At 38.2% G+C, this 18,933-nt stretch overlaps 1 protein-coding gene across 1 annotated transcript; it reads left to right on the top strand.

The window, feature by feature from the left end:
• The first annotated feature begins 12,716 nt into the window (after nt 1-12,716).
• On the top strand, nt 12,717-17,166 carry LOC113348592 (probable folate-biopterin transporter 4). Its single transcript, XM_026592428.1, has 7 exons — nt 12,717-13,024; nt 14,137-14,264; nt 14,419-14,640; nt 15,062-15,523; nt 16,100-16,297; nt 16,409-16,546; nt 16,752-17,166. Exons 1-7 carry the CDS (start codon nt 12,944-12,946, stop codon nt 17,011-17,013), a joined length of 1,491 nt encoding a protein of 496 aa, XP_026448213.1. The 5' UTR covers nt 12,717-12,943; the 3' UTR covers nt 17,014-17,166.
• Nucleotides 17,167-18,933: the final 1,767 nt, after the last annotated feature.

Below are 18,933 nucleotides of genomic sequence, written 5' to 3'. Positions count from 1 at the left end.
AATTCTCATTTCCCATAACAATTCATATTGACAACAAAGCATTACAGGTCCTTTCCAAACCTTGGAAAGATTAACAGAATCAACAGAACTATCACAATGCAATTTAGCCAAATCATGGAATACACAAATTTACAATGCATGAGTTTAATAAACAAAGACTTTTGTAAAAGAAATAACAATGGTTACAAAAGAGTCAAATGTATTCCCACCTCTTTTGATGACAAGCGACGTATACTTCGAGATCCACGATCCACTGGATCATCCTCTGAATCGATCGTTGTTAATATAGACTAACTGTTAATTACACAAGAAGTCTAAAAATCTAGCCAAAAGGCTCACACAAGAATCATACAAGTCTTTTTAATGATTCTAGGCCCATTTAAGGTTCTAAATATTTTATTTATCTATCTTTAGCATAGCTAAGGTTTACTAATTTAATTGGGTTGGTTCTATAGTCCATTATCTAAGTCTTCTGAATATCTACAACTTTGTAGAAGAAGTCGAAGTCGAAGTCTAATTCAGACCATAAGAGGTCCAAATCATCAACATAGGTAAACTAGCCCTAAGCCCAAGTCCACTAAACAAGCCCATTAAGCTAAAGTCCAGTCCATCTGAGTCAACTAACGGTCTCTAATGGCCAGTCTAACGGTCACTGGTCAACCAATAGTCAACAGTCAAATCAAAGGTCAAGTCTGGTCAAAGTCCAAGTCAAAAGGTCAAGATTTAAATTGGTCTACTGGTTCAACTCAGTCAACTAGACTGATTCAGAACAGGGTCAACAGACAAGGTCAAAGGTCAACTCAAAGGGTTAACTTGGTCAACGAGTCAAATCGGTCAAGGTACAATGAGTCATTGAGTTAACTCAGTCAGACTAATGGGTCAGCTAATGTTAAATCAGTCAGTTATATGACTGGGATGACTAATAGGCTTAAACTCTATTTCAAGTTTCAACTACCAGAACATACCCAACCTGCTTCTATTCAATTGATCATTACACAATTATTCATTCTAAAAGAATTTAACAATTTCAATACAACTGTAATACAAAGTTTACCTTGAACTGCACTTGCAGGTTTTCACTAAGATCATAGCCAAAACAGCATTACAACCTACTTCATCTTGCATACCCTATCTGCATATACAAAATCTAAGATTTGTACTAATTCCCATGTTGCTCCAACTGCAACACAAACTCAGCTCACACTGCCGTTCTAGTTTCTAAGATATATCACTAACTCAATGCCATGTCTTCTCACTAAAAGTCACACCAAAACCCCAATAACAATATCCAATACACAAGCCGACTAATTCAGTTTAACTCAACTCAGATACAATTCTCCATAACAACTCCATAATCCATAGCTGACACTAATTCAATTCCTTCCTGAAATTCTCACAACAACGTACATGATCCTCCATATGACTCTTGCTATGCACTTACACAACTGCAGTTCTTACTCAGTTCACCATTCCTCTTCCACCACCATATTACATTTCCACCTGCAAATTCAACTACACACACAGCATCACCATCCTTGGATACCACCTGTAATTAACCTCCAAGTTCAGTTCAACTCCATCACCAGTTGAACAACTTCATTACAAACTCAATCTATGTTTCTCTATCATCTACCAATACCTCAACAACTTCCATAGTTCACCATCACCACTTACTTCTCCTTCTCCCTGTAATTCAAAACAACAGCCAAACTCCATTCCACACCCAACTTAGGCCTTAACTCAATCATCAACCACAAATACTCAATCAATAAATAACTTCACTAATCAAATCGAAAGAGCAATTACTTCAAGAAGATTCCACTCAAACAATTGAATTTAGATTATTCTTCTTACTTAAACTTGATTCTCAGAACACCAACAAACCACCAATTCAATACTAAATATGAAATTCGAACAACACAGAAACTTACCCATTCACTAGCTTCCTTTGAATTGCTGCTGAAACCATAATCAAAATTGGGGAAGAACACAAGAACCCTAACCATTTAATTTCTCAAATAGAATTCCAAATTAACACCACAAACTTCTTCCTTATGATCTGTTCCTAAAACCCATCCTTAATTTCATCTTAATCATTATCAAATCTAACTATCAATTCTTCTCTGAGATTGTCTAGATAAACCCTAACACTAACTTATTCGATTCATCATCAGAACTACTTCATCTCACCAAATTAATAAGAACCCCTCAATTCTTCTTCCATTGACAATTCAATTCACTTCTTAAATTCTACATAAACCCTAACTTCGGAAATCACATCTTCAATTTACAGCAGCAACTCTAACCTCTTCATCCCGTGCTCAAACATCTTCAACACCATCACCGATAATCAATACTCGATCTGTATCTTCTTTCTTCGATCTCATAACCACTATTATGATTACGCAATCATCTCTCCACTAAAGAACAGAAGGAACATAGGAGAAGAGGAAGAAAGAAGATGAAAGAGAAAGAAAATAAGAAGATAAGTAATTCCTCTCGACTTGGTGTAGATAATACCAACGACAGATACTATTACACACTCTCGCTTCGATAAGGGAATCCCAGGTCGGACTATATGCGAAAATAACTATTTTGCCCTTAAAACAAATCTGATGATATCTTCTTCGTCCGATATCCGAATAACACGGTCGAATAGTCCATTCTTCGTAACTTTTCGAGATCTATCTAATGATACCAGTTTTGTATCTAAATCTTTGTTAGATTAATTCCTATTAATTATCATTCGTATTAAACTAATCGAGTTATTAACAGTTAAAACGAACTTGACCGGTCTAATAGCGTTGACAATCTTGAGGGTATTTACATATTTATTCATCCCTCCATAAAAGTATCTTCCTTTAGCTCCAAAGCAAGTACCTGTGAAATCCCTCAAAATCAGTTTTATCCTCCTTATAAAGCTTTTTTTTAGAAAAGAAGTATCAAGATTAATCTTCAGATGATCAATAAGTGTTAACAATATTACTGACCATACTAGAGTTTAAGACCGTTAATTCTGGCTATGCACATACTTATATTCGGTTTGAGGTTTTGGAAAATCATACCACATCTATTTTTTTGGATAGTCCAAACAGTCGACATCAACAGATGAGTAATATGCTACCTAGAGCTTTCCGTGAGACCATTTAAGTTATTTACAACAAAAAACCAGGTAATAACCCAATATTTGAACTACCATGTTCAGGTAGAATGCTACTAACATTGATATTAACTTCAAGCCAAACAAGTCTCGAATAAGAGAAATCAATGAAGAAATGATCACTTGTCTATAGAGGAGCATTACAGAGACTACAATGCACTTCTATGCATGATTTGTATCTAGAGATTTAATTCATGAATGGAACAATTTCTTTGATACACTTCCAGATAAACAACTTAATCTGATGGGGTAACTTCACCTTTCATAGATTTTCACACATCAACATGGACTAACTGAGTACCCGTGGAAAGATTAGAGATGCTACTCAAAAATTATAAGCACTTTTGACAGAAGATTAGAGTTTTCTAATTGGTTTTCAAAAATTATGTGAAGATCCTGAACCATTCTATTTACTCACTATCTTACCATTCTATCTATTGAGACTATGTCATATGATTTCTAGTAGATTTACAAAGAAGTGATTTTGATTCAAGCTTGTCTTCTTAAAAATATCAGAATATGGTTCTAGCATAGATGTTCAAAGGTCCTTAATAATATTAGTTCGAAGCAATTTATTGTTTGAGAATTAATTTGTGGATAAATTAAAAATAACTCATACAACTGATTTTATCATTTGTGAATGTTTCAAACATCATAAGAGAGAGTTTCATGAACTTCTGATATTTTTATTCACGGTAAATTGGCCAACCCATTTGACATCACCCTCAAGTTTTCCAGAAATACAGGAAGGTTGGAAAACATGTTCGCAAAGTTTAAGTTAAGTTGGAAACAGTTCACGAACCCGGTTGGAAAACCTTGGTGAGCTGATTTTTGAATATTGGTATAAAAGGCTAGGGTTGGCGAACCCGGTTGGAAAACTCTGTCCATCTGAGTTCATAAGCCAAGAACGGTTGGCGAACCCAGTTTGCAAAATGTGTCCATCTGAGTTCTCGAACCGAGTAAGGGTTGGCAAACCCGGTTCACCCGTTTCACAAACCATAGCTCCCTGACTCATAAACTAGCCTGGCTTACGGTTGGAAAACCATCTCACCAATTGCGAACTCAGTTCTCTAACCATAAGTTCAGTCGGGAACAATTCACGAACCTTGGTGAACTGAATTTTATAAGTTATATTAATTGGATAGCAGCTGGTAAATCCAGTTCACGAACTGTGGTCAATTGAGTTCCAGAGTCTATTAGGGTTGGCGAACTTAGTTCACGAACCGTTGCACCCTGACTCGTGAACAAGCCTTGCGGTTCAGGAACCGTTGTACCAACTGTCCTGACAATGTTTAGCAGATGCTCAAATACTTATTATTTTAATATGTTTGGCATTGCTAGAACTATCTTAAACACTTCTAAGACTTCATTGATTTATTAAAAGACTTAGGTGTTTGAATCATGATTAATTTTTTATGTGTTTAAATGAACATCAAGTAGATTTTAGTTCATTGGCTAACTTGCCAAACCGAACAATCATTATACACGGTTACTGAATTCGGTCTAACCAAACATATGTATCTTGAAGACCTATTTTGTTAGATTGATTCTCAAGTTATCTTAGCTTGAATATGGTAACCCTGGTTTTTGAAAACTATAAATAGAGCATCTATGTCAATTGGAAAAATCAATCCCTAACACTTTGTGTCCTAGTTGATTCTAGAGTTGCCACTATTGACCTTTTAGGTCTACGACTAAAAAGACTCCGCTTGGGGATTCGTGAATCCAGGCCCGACTATCTTTACCTTGATAGTTCGTGAATCCTGATCTTGCTTTTTTGTTATCTAGGTTTCCGTAATCTCTTTTAGGAAAGATAGATAGTAGTCACAAAGTTTCTTCGTCTCAGATTATGTGATTCCTCAAGATAAATATTTAAAGACTAATCTTAGTTGATCTTTCGACGATTTTTCTTGACAGGTGGTTAAGAATCTAGGCTGCTATTCGGGAGTCGTAAGTTCCGGATTTGTGAGGTTTGCTATCTTGCTATTGCAAACATATTTCCGCACCTTGATCTTTGATCAAAACAGAAATCAAATAAGATTATCTATTAGAGACAGATTGGTATCAAAAGTCTTCACTTCCGCTGAAGCAACTCTTAGGTTGTAAAGTACGACATCTAAAGGAATCAAGTGCGTAGAATCTTGCGAGGTTTAAGAGACGTAAGGATCGCGACTGTAACTGAATCGCTTGGAGGGTGGATTTGGTCTCAAATACATTCCAGTCCGAAGTTTGACAGTAGGCTAGTGTCTGTAACGGCTTAATACAGTGTGGTGTTCAATCTGGATGAGGTCCCGAGGTTTTTCTTCTATTGCGGTTTCCTCGTTAAAAAAATTTCTGGTGTCTTGTGTTTTTCCTTTTCCGTATTATATTATTTATCTTTATAATTAGATTTATACAGGTTTGCACGTATTCAATCTACATAGATAAATCCTCTTATTTGTAATCGATTACGAGATTAGTTTTTGTAGAATTCGTATCTTGAAAGATATATAACAAGTTTAACAAGTTGCCAGAATTTCGATTGAATTATTTGGATACAACTAGATTGATCTTGGATCTTAATTTTTAATGTCGTCAAAGTACTCAGCTTAACAATTAGGTTCACGAACCTTGTGTCTATATACATACTGATTGAGTATACGTTGAGATATTAACTCTATACATATTGTCAGGCATCATTAAGTTGGTCTTCTTGCAATTATGTTAAGTTTTGTCTATACAAGTGTTGATGGTGGTTTTTAGCTTAGGGTTAAAATCGTAAAACTGTACATCTGACATGACGTCACTACGAACACTAGCGAATTTATTGAATCAACCATTATGCCTATGTAATAATTATCAGGGTACCTTTTTTTATATACATGTGTCATGTTTCACGGCAGAACCCTTAGTATTGACCGACATCATCTTCTTATATACCAAACCCTAATTCTCATACTACTGTGCCAATGGCAAACCAGGCCAGCCGCTCCACCGCGCCAGTGACAAACCATGCCAGCCACGTCTCCGCGCCAAGGCATGCCAACCATGCCAGCCACGCCACCGTACTAATGGAAAACCATGCCAACCACATCTCCGCGCCAAGGCATGCCAACCATGCCAACCGTGCCACCGTGCGAATGGAAAACCATTCCATCCACGTCTCCGCTCCAAGGCATGCCAACCATGCCAGCCGCGCCACCGTGCCAAGGCATGCCAACCATGCCAGCCGCGCCACCGTGCGAATCGCAAACCATGCCAGCCACGTCTCCGCGCCAAGGCATGCCAGCCACGCCACCGTGCCAATGGCAAACCATGTCAGCCACGTCTCCGCGCCAAGGAATGCCAACCGCGCCACTGTGCTAATGGAAAACCATGCCATCCACGTCTCCACGCCAAGGCGTGCCTAAACCATGCCGGCCTTTCCTTCACGGCTGCCAAAACGAAGGGTTGCAACAATCAACGACCACCCTTCCATCTGAGATGTAAATCTTAGCCGTCCAAGGTCGCCAGGTAACGCGTGGTATCCTTTGGCCCAAATTTTGGCCGCGCCCAAACTATGCCAAAACCCTAGTTTTTGGCCGCGCCTAAACTATGCCAAAATCCTAGCTTGGCCACGCCTAAACCATGCCATACCGGCCTTTCCTTCACGGCTTCCAAAATGAAGGGTTGCAACAATCAACGACCACCCTTCCATCTGAGATGCAAATCTTAGCCGTCCAAGGTCGTCAGCTAACGCGTGGTAGCCTTTGGCCCAAATTTTGGCCGCGCCCAAACTATGCCAAAACCCTAGTTTTTGGTCGCGCCTAAACTATGCCAAAATCCTAGGTTGGCCATGCCTAAACCATGCCAGCCGCACCACATGTGCCAATGGCATGCCGTGCCATCCGCATCTCCACGCCAAGGCATGCCAGGCATGCCACATGTGCCAATGGCATGTCGTGCAACCTTTCCGCGCCAAGGCATGCCAAACATGCCGCATGTGCCAATGGCATGTCGCGCCACATTTCCGTGACCAAAGCATACCAACCATGCCAGCGCTCCACATGTGCCAATGGAATGTCGTGCCAGCCACATCTCCGCGCCAAGGCATGCCAACCATGCCAGCCGCACCGCTGTGCCAAAACCATACCGGTCTTTCCTTCACGGATGCCAAAACGAAGGGTTGCAACAATCAACGGCCACCCTTCCATCTGAGATGCAAATCTTAGTCGTCCAAGGTCGCCAGCTAACGCGTGGTAGGCTTTGGCCCAAATTTTGGTCGCGCCCAAACTATGCCAAAACCCTAGTTTTTGGCCGCGCCTAAACTATGCCAAAATCCTAGCTTGGCCATGACTAAACCATGCCAGCCGCACCACATATGCCAATGGCATGCCGTGCAACCTTTCCACGCCAAGGCATGCCAACAGTGCCACATGTGCCAATGGCATGTCGTGCCAGCCGCATCTCCACGCCAAGGCATGCCAACCATGCCACATGTGCCAATGGCATGCCGTGCAACCTTTCCGCGCCAAGGCATGCCAACCATGTCGCATGTGCCAATGGCATGCCACGCCACATCTCCGCGCCCAAAGCATACCAACCATGCCAGCGCTCCACATGTGCCAATGGCATGTCGTGCCAGCCACATCTCCGCGCCAAGGCATGCCAACCATGCCAGCCGCACCGCGGTGCCAAAACCATGCCAGCCTTTCCTACACGCCGTTGGCTGACAAAACGAAGGGTTGCGACAATCAACGACCACCCTTCCATTTAAGATGCAGATCTTAGCCGTCCAAGGTCGCCAGCTAACGCGTGGCAACCTTTGGCCCAACGCCAAGCCCTAATTTTGGCCGCGCCCAAACTATGTCAAAACCCTAGTTCTTGTCCGCGCCTAAACTATGCCAAAATCCAAGCTTGGCCACGCCTAACCATGTCAAGGCCATGCTTTCATGCCGCTGGATACCAAACGAAGGGTTGCAATAATCAACGGCTACCCTTCCTCTCAAGATGCAAATCTCGACCGTCGAGAGTCACCACCGAGCCGGCAAGTCTCCCAAGCTCAACTTGCCAAACAGCAACAACCTGCTACATGTTTTCCACGAAAACACTCGAGACATCAACACAAACTGGGGGATGCTCATTAGGGTATTGGTTTGGAGGTTTACATCGTGCGGTGTGCACTACGCCCGTTACAAGACAGTGTCATAAGAATGAGGCGGTTAGTAAATACCGGGAGTAATGGTGAAACACTTTCCTTCATTATGGAACATCAATTCCAGGCGTTACCGGTTACCACCTCCTCCCATTTACTCATCCGTTTCCATTTCTTACGAGATCAGAGTACGTTTCACTTCGACTTGTATAAATAGGTCTTACCTATTACCACCGAACAACAAGTTTTGGTCAGGAGCATACGACACTCAGAAATCACCTGTTAGCTTTCCCATCTGTTAGCTTACGCTTTCTGATACAAGTCAAAACAACTACTCTTCCAAAATCAACTATTCTGGTCTCAGCACTCTCTCTGCTTCCCTTCCTAAAACCGACATTTCTCCTTCACTTTGTGACCGAAGCAAGTCTGGAACGACCATTTCTTGGTTTAAGCCGGATTTGTACAGATTGATCTATCGAATGTAAAGTACTCCCTTGTAGTACATTGTTTAGTGTTTAGACTCGTTTCTCACCCACAATACACAAAATTACCGAAACCAGCAGAAACTGTTTTCACCCTCAAACAACAGGTTGTCAACGAAAAAGTTGGGTGTATTTGGTCTCACCAGCGTTTTCAAAGTGCATAGAACCTTTCGAGGCTCAAGAGATGTAAGGAGCGCGGTTGTAACTGAATCGCTTGGAGGGTTTGATTCGGTCTCATCTACATTCCATTCCGGAGTCTGATAGTAGGCCAGTGTCTGTTGTTGGTTAATACATTTCGTTGTTCAAATATGGACGAGGTCCTGGGATTTTTCTGCAGTTGCCATTTACTCGTTAACAAAATTTCTGGTGTCTTGCGTTTTTCCACATTATATTGTTTATCTTTATAATTGGGTTTACGCAAGTTGTACGTATTCAAACTAAGTAGATACATCCATTTAATTGTGATCGATTATGAGACTCGTTCTTGTAGAATTCGTATCTTGAAAGATAGATAACAAGTTTAATTACTTGGAAGAATCCCGATTGTATTATTTGGATACGACTATATTGATCTTAGATATTGATTTTTGAGAACGTCCAAGTACTTTTCTTAACAATCAGGTTTACGGACTTATTGTCATGTACATACTGATTGAGAAAAGGTATATATTTAAACTTTGTATACATATTGTCAAGGATAATTAAGTTGGTTAGGTTTTGTCTATACATGTTTCCGAATGAAAAAGTTGGTGGAGTACTTGGTATCCCTGTGTTTTCAGAAGCACTTATCAACAATGAGGGAGATGTTTCCTCTGTAACTTCCATTTCTTACTCTCGTCTTCATTAAACAAGGGTCGTCGGCTTCATTTCATAGAGTTATCTTCATAACTCTTAACTTTAACATCAAAAAACAGATACAAAGTTACTGAAGATACAATTTTAATCTGGAAATACACTTCAAAAACAATCCTTATTATTTTTTTAAGAAGTTGAAACAAATCAATTATTTGCATTCAAAATTGGTTATTGCGAAAAAATCAAAATTGTTTTATGAAACTTCTTTTTAAAAGCGAAAACAAAAGACGTCATAATTGCACCATTTAGAATGAAAAATGGAAGAGAAAAAGAGTAAGTAGACGGATTCCAGCTTCAAAAGAAGTGAAGTTCCTTTATCTTCTTGTTTCCACCGATCTCAATATGCTTGGACCTTTTGACTTCATATGTTTGTAACTCTAACAATAAAGCCTTAACACAATTTTCTTTGTTTTCCGTGACCATATTGTTTATAACTGTATCCAAAGTAGTTAATATCGTGTATAAGTATCGTATCAGCCGGGTCCGATAAACCTATACAAAAGATAATATCGATTTTTATCAATGATAAGTATTTAAGAGTAGAATTTTAAATATTTATAAATGTTTCAATCTAAAAAAATTGGTGCCATTTGATGCATTAATTCTCAAGATCAAAAGGTTCAAAGTACAAATTTAATCCCATTCCACTATCTTTTCCCAGCAGTTCACCCTTAATTTTTACTATCGTCTCAGCTGATTTCTTATATTGAAATCTGAATAATTAGGATGAAGGATTCTGTTTACAAGTTTTCATATCTAAATAATTTATTCTACCAAATTACCCTAACTGATATTATCAGTGTATCGCTGAAACGATATATAGTTTCGGCCGTCATGAGCGTTTTTATCGTTCAATCCTTGTATCATCGATATTTTGGATATCGTAAAGGTTTTTCTCGCTACACAATAAAAACCTATAATATTGGCCGCTACAATCGATATTGACTACCTTGACTGTAGCGAAGTTTTCCAATTGATGCAAGGTTGCCCTCCCTTACCCGTACCATGACCTCATTTAGTATTATGAAATACTTTTACTAAGAAAATTAAGAAAACAAGTTTTACTGAATCTCATTCACAAGACTCCCTACGAAATGAAAGAATATTTACAGATGGTGTGTATAGCATCCAGTATGCTGTAACCTTTTGAAACTAACCTTGATCATGCCCACCGTATGAAAAAGCTAGCTAATTGTCTAATAATTTTGGGTTTAATAAATAAACTTAACTAAACCATGGCTTACTCAACTATCCGGTGACAAAATTAAGATTGGCCCTAGATTTTATTCTTTCTTACAACTGCCCTCATGCTTTTCGGAAGAATAAATGGAAAAAGTAAAATCACAAGAACAATGGAAGTAGCTGAACATAATGTAATGTTATAACATTCAAAAGTACAGAAAATTTGTAAGCTTTATTACAAGACGTACCCACCCCACTTCTAAGAAATAATAATATGAGTCTCTACTATTAACTTAGCATTACGGTGTCATCCTTACTTAAACCTGCACATGTATGAAACTTTGCAATAACTCGACATTATATAATAATAAAAATAATACATAACAAGAGACACACTACTTACCTAGTTCATTGATATTTAGCTGCTCTCAATTTGGGAAATTTCTTTTTTCATGGACTTCATTCTTACATAAAAAACACTTCCTTTTCCCGTTAAAACATTCAATAGAATTTGGAAGTCTATCTCCGCTACTAAACTTTCGTTTCTCTTTTGCTTTACCATTAAGTTGACCTTTCACTTGTGATACATGGGGCTTTTTTGATAAATGGTTGGCACAACTTTTCAGGTGCAACATCATCTTGAGATTTAGAATTTGAAAGTTGAGTGTTCGTCTATTTCAGCCAACTTCTTTTGAACATCAATGATTCAAGCAAAAATCTCTTCAATTCCGTCAATTACCATTTTATATGATTTACTTGATTTAGCAGCAAAACACGACATCTGAGTTGATCTCCAATAAAGGAGACTAAGTCTAAATGCTTCTGAATACTCATAATCATAAAATATTGATGATTCATCCATTATCTTAAATAAGTTGGCGCCTTTAAACCATCTTTGTAGAATGAATGTAAGGGGACAATATATATCCACATCTGGATGTGTCAGTACTTTTAGCACATGTTTGCAGGGTAAACCTTTAAATTAAAAATATTGACACTCGTGGTATCCTTCACATGTATTTTCCTTTATATTTATAGTGAAATTTTTCGGATAACCAATCTTAGAAGTTACTGAATGAGTGCTAAAATTGTCATCTTTATCTATCTCTTCATCTTTGAATCCTGTTGAAGCTAATAATTGACCGTTGAACTTTTTAAAAATATTGCGAGTGTCAATGTCAGCAATATGCTTAAGTATCAAATTGCTTTCTTCAAATAAGCGGTTGGAATGCTCCGATACATAAATCTTCTTGTTTCTTTATCAACGATTTCTTTCAATGCTTGCTCATACCAAACAACAAACTTTTTGAGATCAGTTTTTGGTGAAAGGAATTTAATCCCTCAATACGACCCGTTGTATTCATACCTGCATAAAATGTATTTCTATGGTATACGGGCACCCATGATTCTCGAATGATATACAAATCTTTTAACCAATTATTATCAGTTAAATCATATTCAACAATCGTCTTGTTCCATTTCTCTCTGAACTCTTGTATTTTGTATGTATAATTAATACAAATTTTCATCTCACCTTTGAATTTTGACTTTTTAAAGTATACATGAGCTCCAAAATATTTTTTTATGTGTCATAGACAAAGACGGTGACAACTGCTCGGGAAAGCTTTATTTACGGCAGTAGCCATGATAATGTCTTGATCCGCTATGATTGTTGATGGATGTTTTTCTCCTATAGCTTCAAGCCCAATGTGAAACAATCATAGAAAGGTAATCCGAGTCTCATCTTGCAACAATGCACACCCAAATTGTGTGTTCTGGTTAATTAAAACAAAGGATGAACTTGCCTACCCAATTAAAACGGGCTGGGAGGCCCGCTCAATTCATAGAACTAGAGGCACATACACATTTGCTGGTCCACTGGTACACCCAAATCAACCATTACTTTCGAGTGAGAATCCAAAAAGTAGTTATTGCAGGAGATGGAGAATTTTCGCGATTAATGTGATGCCCGTTAGAAACGGAGAACATGTCTCTTTGAATATTGCGTTTTTTGTAGTAAGAAAATCAATATCTTCTGCCTTCTTCTTCCGTAGACCAACGTAAAAGTCCATAATCTTAAATCCTTTCTCTCTCTCAGAGAAGAGAAGCAACGAATGAACGTTTGATAGTTGATCAGGAAACTCAGCCAAAATGATTAAATGGCTGAAACAAGTGCAGTCTGTGTTTGGGACTTCATTCCTATGGCTTATTTCCTTGGTTTACTTCACTCAGGTATCTATATCATGATCTAAAACACTTGATATGTTGTTTTTCTATCTAATAGTATCTTTTAATCCTTGTGTAGATGAGTGGATTTGGTCTTGATCTGAGTATGAACATCTTTGTTTTTATTTCTTGGGCAATTGGGTTTTTGATTTATGCAGGTGGGATTCGTTGTTTCTAAATTTACTTTTTTAATAAAATAAGGTATTATGACTACTGAATGATGATATTTAGGTTTCAATTAATTTTGGGTTTGGAATTTAGTTTGAGTGATATGAAAGCTAGGTATATAGAAATTTGGGTTTTAAGATTAATTTGCTGATTTGTTAAATATCAATTGCTTGGTTAGAAATAGTTGAGGGGAATGTAAAAATTGATAGTTTGGGTTGTCTCAAATGCAGTGAGAGTTCCACCATGATAAATCTGAAATTTCTCATGTTGCTTTAGATTCGAATGGGACTGAGATTTGTAGCAAAGACACCCTTTTAGCCAATTTTTTGCATTGCCTGGATCTAATCTAGGACAACATATCAATTGGGAATATGGCACAATGGTAGATGGTAGACAAATTTTGGAAAATTCGATTTGGGTTTCAGATGGGTGATGTGTTGCCAGAGAAGCTGTATTTTCCGAATGTTCATTTAATTCGCTGTTCTTTTTAGTATTTTTATGCATTCGAACTTAAATGCTTTTACGTATTAGTGAAGTCAAAGTTTTAGATCAAGAAATGTGTGATGAAGGTTTCTTGAGAAAGTAAACTGAACAGTCAGATTTAGATGCCTTAAATGAAAATGAAACCACCTTAGTTCATCTGATAAAGTAACCTGCCAGATTCACCTGATATATGAAGTTTCAGAAGTGCTTATAATTTATGAAGTATGTGTTGTGTCACTAGATTACAAATTGATGAAGTATAAGTTTGGAAGAATCTATCTTGTTCATCTGTGACCTGCATCTGCACTGCACTAAGATTTCTCATTGTAGTTTATCCTGGGAAGTTGTCTGTTACCGAGTTTCCAGTCAATTGTGTGACTATGTTAATAAGTGGGCTCCATTAAATGTTTCTCAGTTTTCACTTTTATGTATCTTTCCTGAATCCAAATGGTCCAATGTGTATGTAGGGTTTCAGATCATTTGTATGGACAGCAGTTTCTTACCAATTGAAAGACGAGCTCAAGTTGTCACCCTCAGCCTCTCAGCTTGTCTTTTCTGTGGCATTTTTCCCATGGAGTATAAAACCAGTATATGGGTAATGGCTTATTACATGCATGATAATATCTTCCTAATATTCATGTCAACTATGCCATTAAGCCAGATCATTGGCACCAATGTTAAAGTTGTCGATGCATAGTTCTCAGTATTTTAATTTTTTTCCTTTATAACTTGAATTTTTTCTTGTGCAGGATCTTGTCTGATTGTATTCCAATTAGAGGGCAGAAGAGAGTTCCATATTTAGTCATTTCAACTATTCTCTCCCTCTTACCATGGCTCATTCTGGGCCTAAAGGAATCTTTAAGGAGTTCAAGTGGACCCCTCATGTTCTTATTAACAGCACAAAATCTTGGCTCAGCCATGGCAGATGTTGTGGTTGATGCCATGATTGCCGAGGCAGTGCGATCTGAAAGGTACCAATGTTTCTATGGAAATTTCTTATAGAATCTGGGTCTGAAATGTCAGGCACCTATTGTCCAGGTTGCTATAGGATATTTGATAACATACATGTGAATAGAAGTACATGACGACCTTTAATTCGAAGCTCTATATTTTTCTTCAGAAAGCCTAAAATAGTACCACCACAACTACCCAAGCTGAATTTTAGTGGGCAAAAAAAAAAGTGTCAAAAGAAAAGGCAAAAAACAAAAAGAACAATAGTCGGGCTTTGTAGCTCCTTTTTGATGTAGCAGATGGTTTGCTCTATGGCCTCAATCCCATGTTGGGTTATGTTTATGTTGGCAAACACTTCGTTCCGTGTGCCCACTGTATCTTACATTTTCTTTCTTGCCGTTTGAAGTCTTAAACTTGGATCTTATTATTGAACTTGATCAGGGCTGCATTTGCTGGAGATCTCCAATCAGTGTCATGGTCGGCGATGGCCTTGGGAGGAATATGTGGTAGTTTGCTTGGTGGATACGCCTTAACCAATTTACAGATAGATAGAATTTTTCTTCTTTTCTCCGTACTCCCAGCTATGCAACTTTTATCGTGTGGCTTGGTCGAAGAAAGTACTTTAGGAAATAAAGCACTACCAGATCTTGCAAACTCTATAAGCTCCCATCTGGGTGATCAAAATGGTTTGGTTCCCGAAAAGGATGTTTCCAAGGAGGTGCCATCAAGGAACAATTCTATGAGAAGAAAAAAGAGTCAGAAGAACAACAAAGCAAGAACGGTCATCACAATCAAATCTGAAGCTGTGGAAAAGAAACGTCCCCTTGTCATGCAGTGGTTTTATTCTCTGAAAGCAGCTTTCTATAGCCTGTGCAAGGCATTCAAGCAGCCCGTTATCCTCAGGTAATTGTAGAAGAGCTCTTTGCAACTTAGTGATCAAATTCGAGCAATGATTCGTTTTCCACAGATTTGAATTGTCGATTAGCTGCATCAGCATCCTGTAGGATTCTCAATGCTAAAGTTTAGTGTTTTGGCAATGAATATTTCGAATCCTTTGACCAGTTCAAGATCAGTCATATATGGTTGTGGTTTGTTCACTCACACTTCACTTTTAAGGTGGGTGAGCATCACTGAATGTAGTTTAACCCTGGTGTTTTAAGCTTCCAAAAATGATGAAAACGGCAGTTTTGACAGCCAACTTGGAATATTGTTTTTGCTCACCTTGCAACATACGAGGTGGCTGATAAAGCTGCACTCTGAAGTCTCTTAAGGCTACCAGGCTGCATGTGCAATCGAGTATCCTACAAATATCATAGGCCATTTTAGGGTCAATCTGAATATATGATCATACCTTCATGACTTCTGTCTTTACTTTATTTCCATGTTTTTCTTTATTTCCGGAAAAATGATTTTTTAGCCCATTGGTTCATCTTCCTAATGATGTGTATTTTTTGTTTGAATTTGTTTCGGGAAGGCCAGGCCAATGACTTGGTTTTTCTTAGCACATATTACAATTCCAAACCTCTCGACAGTTATGTTCTATTACCAGACCGAGTTCTTGAACTTGGACCCGTCATTTTTGGGGACTGCGCGTGTTGTTGGTTGGTTAGGCCTAATGTTTGGAACCTTCATCTATAATCGCTACTTAAAACACATGAAACTAAGAAGAATCCTCACGTAAGTAATCTTCTACTTTTTCAATAGTTCACATACTGTTCATAAACCTATCTTATTAATGTTTGATGAAAGGCTGACAAACAACATCTCTTTATCTGAAAATTGAATTAGGTGGGCCCAACTTGGTCTAGCTACCTTGAGCATCTTAGACATTGTTTTGGTGTCTCGATATCACATTGAGTTCGGCATATCAGATAAACTTATGGTTCTATGTGGGTCTGCTCTAGCTGATGCTATCAATCAACTCAAGTAAGTTAGTCTTGCATTTGTGTCTCTCGCTGCATCTTTTATTGCTTTCAGCTGCACCGAGAACTAAATTGCTGATCCCTGAATGGAACTTCTCATGCATCTAAAAGAATCACAACTCTGAAGATGATTAACCAATATTTGCCAATGCCTTCTGTTAAACATCCAATAAGTGCAAGCAACATTGATCCTCATTTTGATTTTGCAGGTTTATGCCATTCTTGATCCTTTCAGGACAGTTATGCCCGCCTGGGATTGAAGGTACTCTGTTTGCCCTTTTCATGTCTATAAACAACCTGGGTTCAACAATAGGATCGTTTGTAGGTGCTGGTTTAGCATCTTTGCTGAACGTATCATCCGGTTCCTTCGATAACCTTTTGTTGGGAATAGTCATTCAAGTTGTCTGCACTTTCATTCCGATCGTGTTCCTATTTTTGATACCCAAGGAAGCTACAGGATTAGCATCCTAACTACTAGTACAGGAGGCATTTGTAGTAGAGAAAATGTTTCTTCTATTTTTTTTTCCCTGGAAGGAAATTATAGTTTTAGATGGTCGGAAATGATTTTTGTACTAACCATATATATATATTTTGGCTTAGTAAAACACATTGGTTAACTATACAGAGGTAGATATGTGCCGCGAATTACTTTTGAACTTGGACATCAAGGATTGTGTATAGGGCTCACCGCCTGTATATTTATGTCAATCTCAACTCGCTAGCTTCTTTAGACTAATCGTCAGCCAATTAGCTGGAAGCTCTTGGTACGCACACCCATCTGCACGACCTAAGGCGCTAAGTTCCTTCCTGACAAACCCTCAACATGTGACTAAAGATCAGAAAGACCCATATTTGGCTTCTTGCTCCCTGTCGGAGGCTCTAACCATGTTTTTGGAGTCCCCCAGTATCAAATTTATCCAGATTTTCAGAGTTTCACATAGAGTAACCCCCTCAGTTGTACTCTAACGGGGCATACCAGGGATGAGTTCGAGCTCTACTCCAGTGGCCTATAAGGGGTGACTCCCAGTTCTACTCCAGTGGCCTCTTAGGACAGAATCCGGAATCCTCCAATCTGTCCTGGAAAGTATAACGCTGAGGCTAGCAGCACAGTTAAATCAGAATGTTGAAAGGAAGCAGCACCAAAGAAAAGTTCTCACGCTACACTCCTGTTCAACATGTTGTAACTGAGCAATATGCATCAGGGTTCATGATATTGTGCAAAGTAGTTCTTATATCCTGAATCATATTCCTCCGTCATTTACTTCTAGAAAGAGTAGCTTTCTCTTATGCTCCTTACTATGACCAGGTCAATTTTGGGTTCGAGCATACAGATTGAAAACCTCAAAAGAAGAAGAAATGACAGAAAGAAAAGGAGAAAAAAGTACTTGTAGCTCCGCTTAATATTGACTTAGAAATGTACCAATGAGAATGCTCACAACCAGTAACATAAGTTCTTAGGAAATACAATAGGGAATTAAAAGCTAACCAGGACAAAAGTTTTGAATTCAAATCCTAAGAAGATTTCAACTGTGACAAAAAGTTAAATACGTATTCAACTGGCTGGATGTGCAGTGAATCCTTCTAATCAACACCTTTTTCTGTCATTTTAGAAAAAGCAGAACAAAATTGCAGTTTTAGAAAAGTGAAAACTACAGCCACACTCACGCACCTTCCACCATTGTCAAATCCACGCGTGTAAAAGTTCACACGCGCACCCAAAATCGGCGTATAAATTCTGCCGAAACCCAAAATTTTCAAAATTCAGTTTTTTATTTTTTTTTATTTCCAAGTTTAACTTCACTTTATGTTTTGAGATTTTGTATTGAGATTTTGTTCTGAGAGATTGAGATAGAGCCGGAGCGAGAGCTGAAGTATTGAATTATCGAGAGTTGCGAAGGAGCTGATTGAGAGATTCAATTTACTCAGCAAAGATAATCTGAAATTCAAGCTCAGGTTCGTTCGTTTTATCTTTGATTCTGATCTTGTTTAACTTTGATTATGATCTTGTTTAATCTTAATTCGATTCTAGGTTTTAGTTTCTTTAAGATTATGATATATTATTTTAAGTTACAGAGTTTAATTTAGGTTTTCGAATGGATTTTTAGATATTTTAAGCTTGTTTTTGAATTTACGATCAATGCAGATCTTTTCGATTCAATCTTTTAGTTTCGATTTCACAGAGTTCCAACTCCATTGCACTGTACTCATCTCTAAAGTTCTCCTAAAACTGCAACATGATTTAATAACACTCATCAGGTAAGGCATAACTTTATATGCATAACAGGTTATGCAGATACTCTAAACAATGCATAACTTGTCATGCAGTCAATGTTGGATCTGCATAAGATGTTATGCAGTTAAACAATGTGTGATGCAGGGTATGCTTAACCA

Source organism: Papaver somniferum, chromosome 2 (genome assembly GCF_003573695.1).
Source record: "Papaver somniferum cultivar HN1 chromosome 2, ASM357369v1, whole genome shotgun sequence".
Classification (NCBI taxonomy): Eukaryota; Viridiplantae; Streptophyta; class Magnoliopsida; order Ranunculales; family Papaveraceae; genus Papaver; species Papaver somniferum.
Note: the sequence above shows the minus strand (reverse complement) of the source record. Positions and strands in the feature narration are given on the sequence as shown.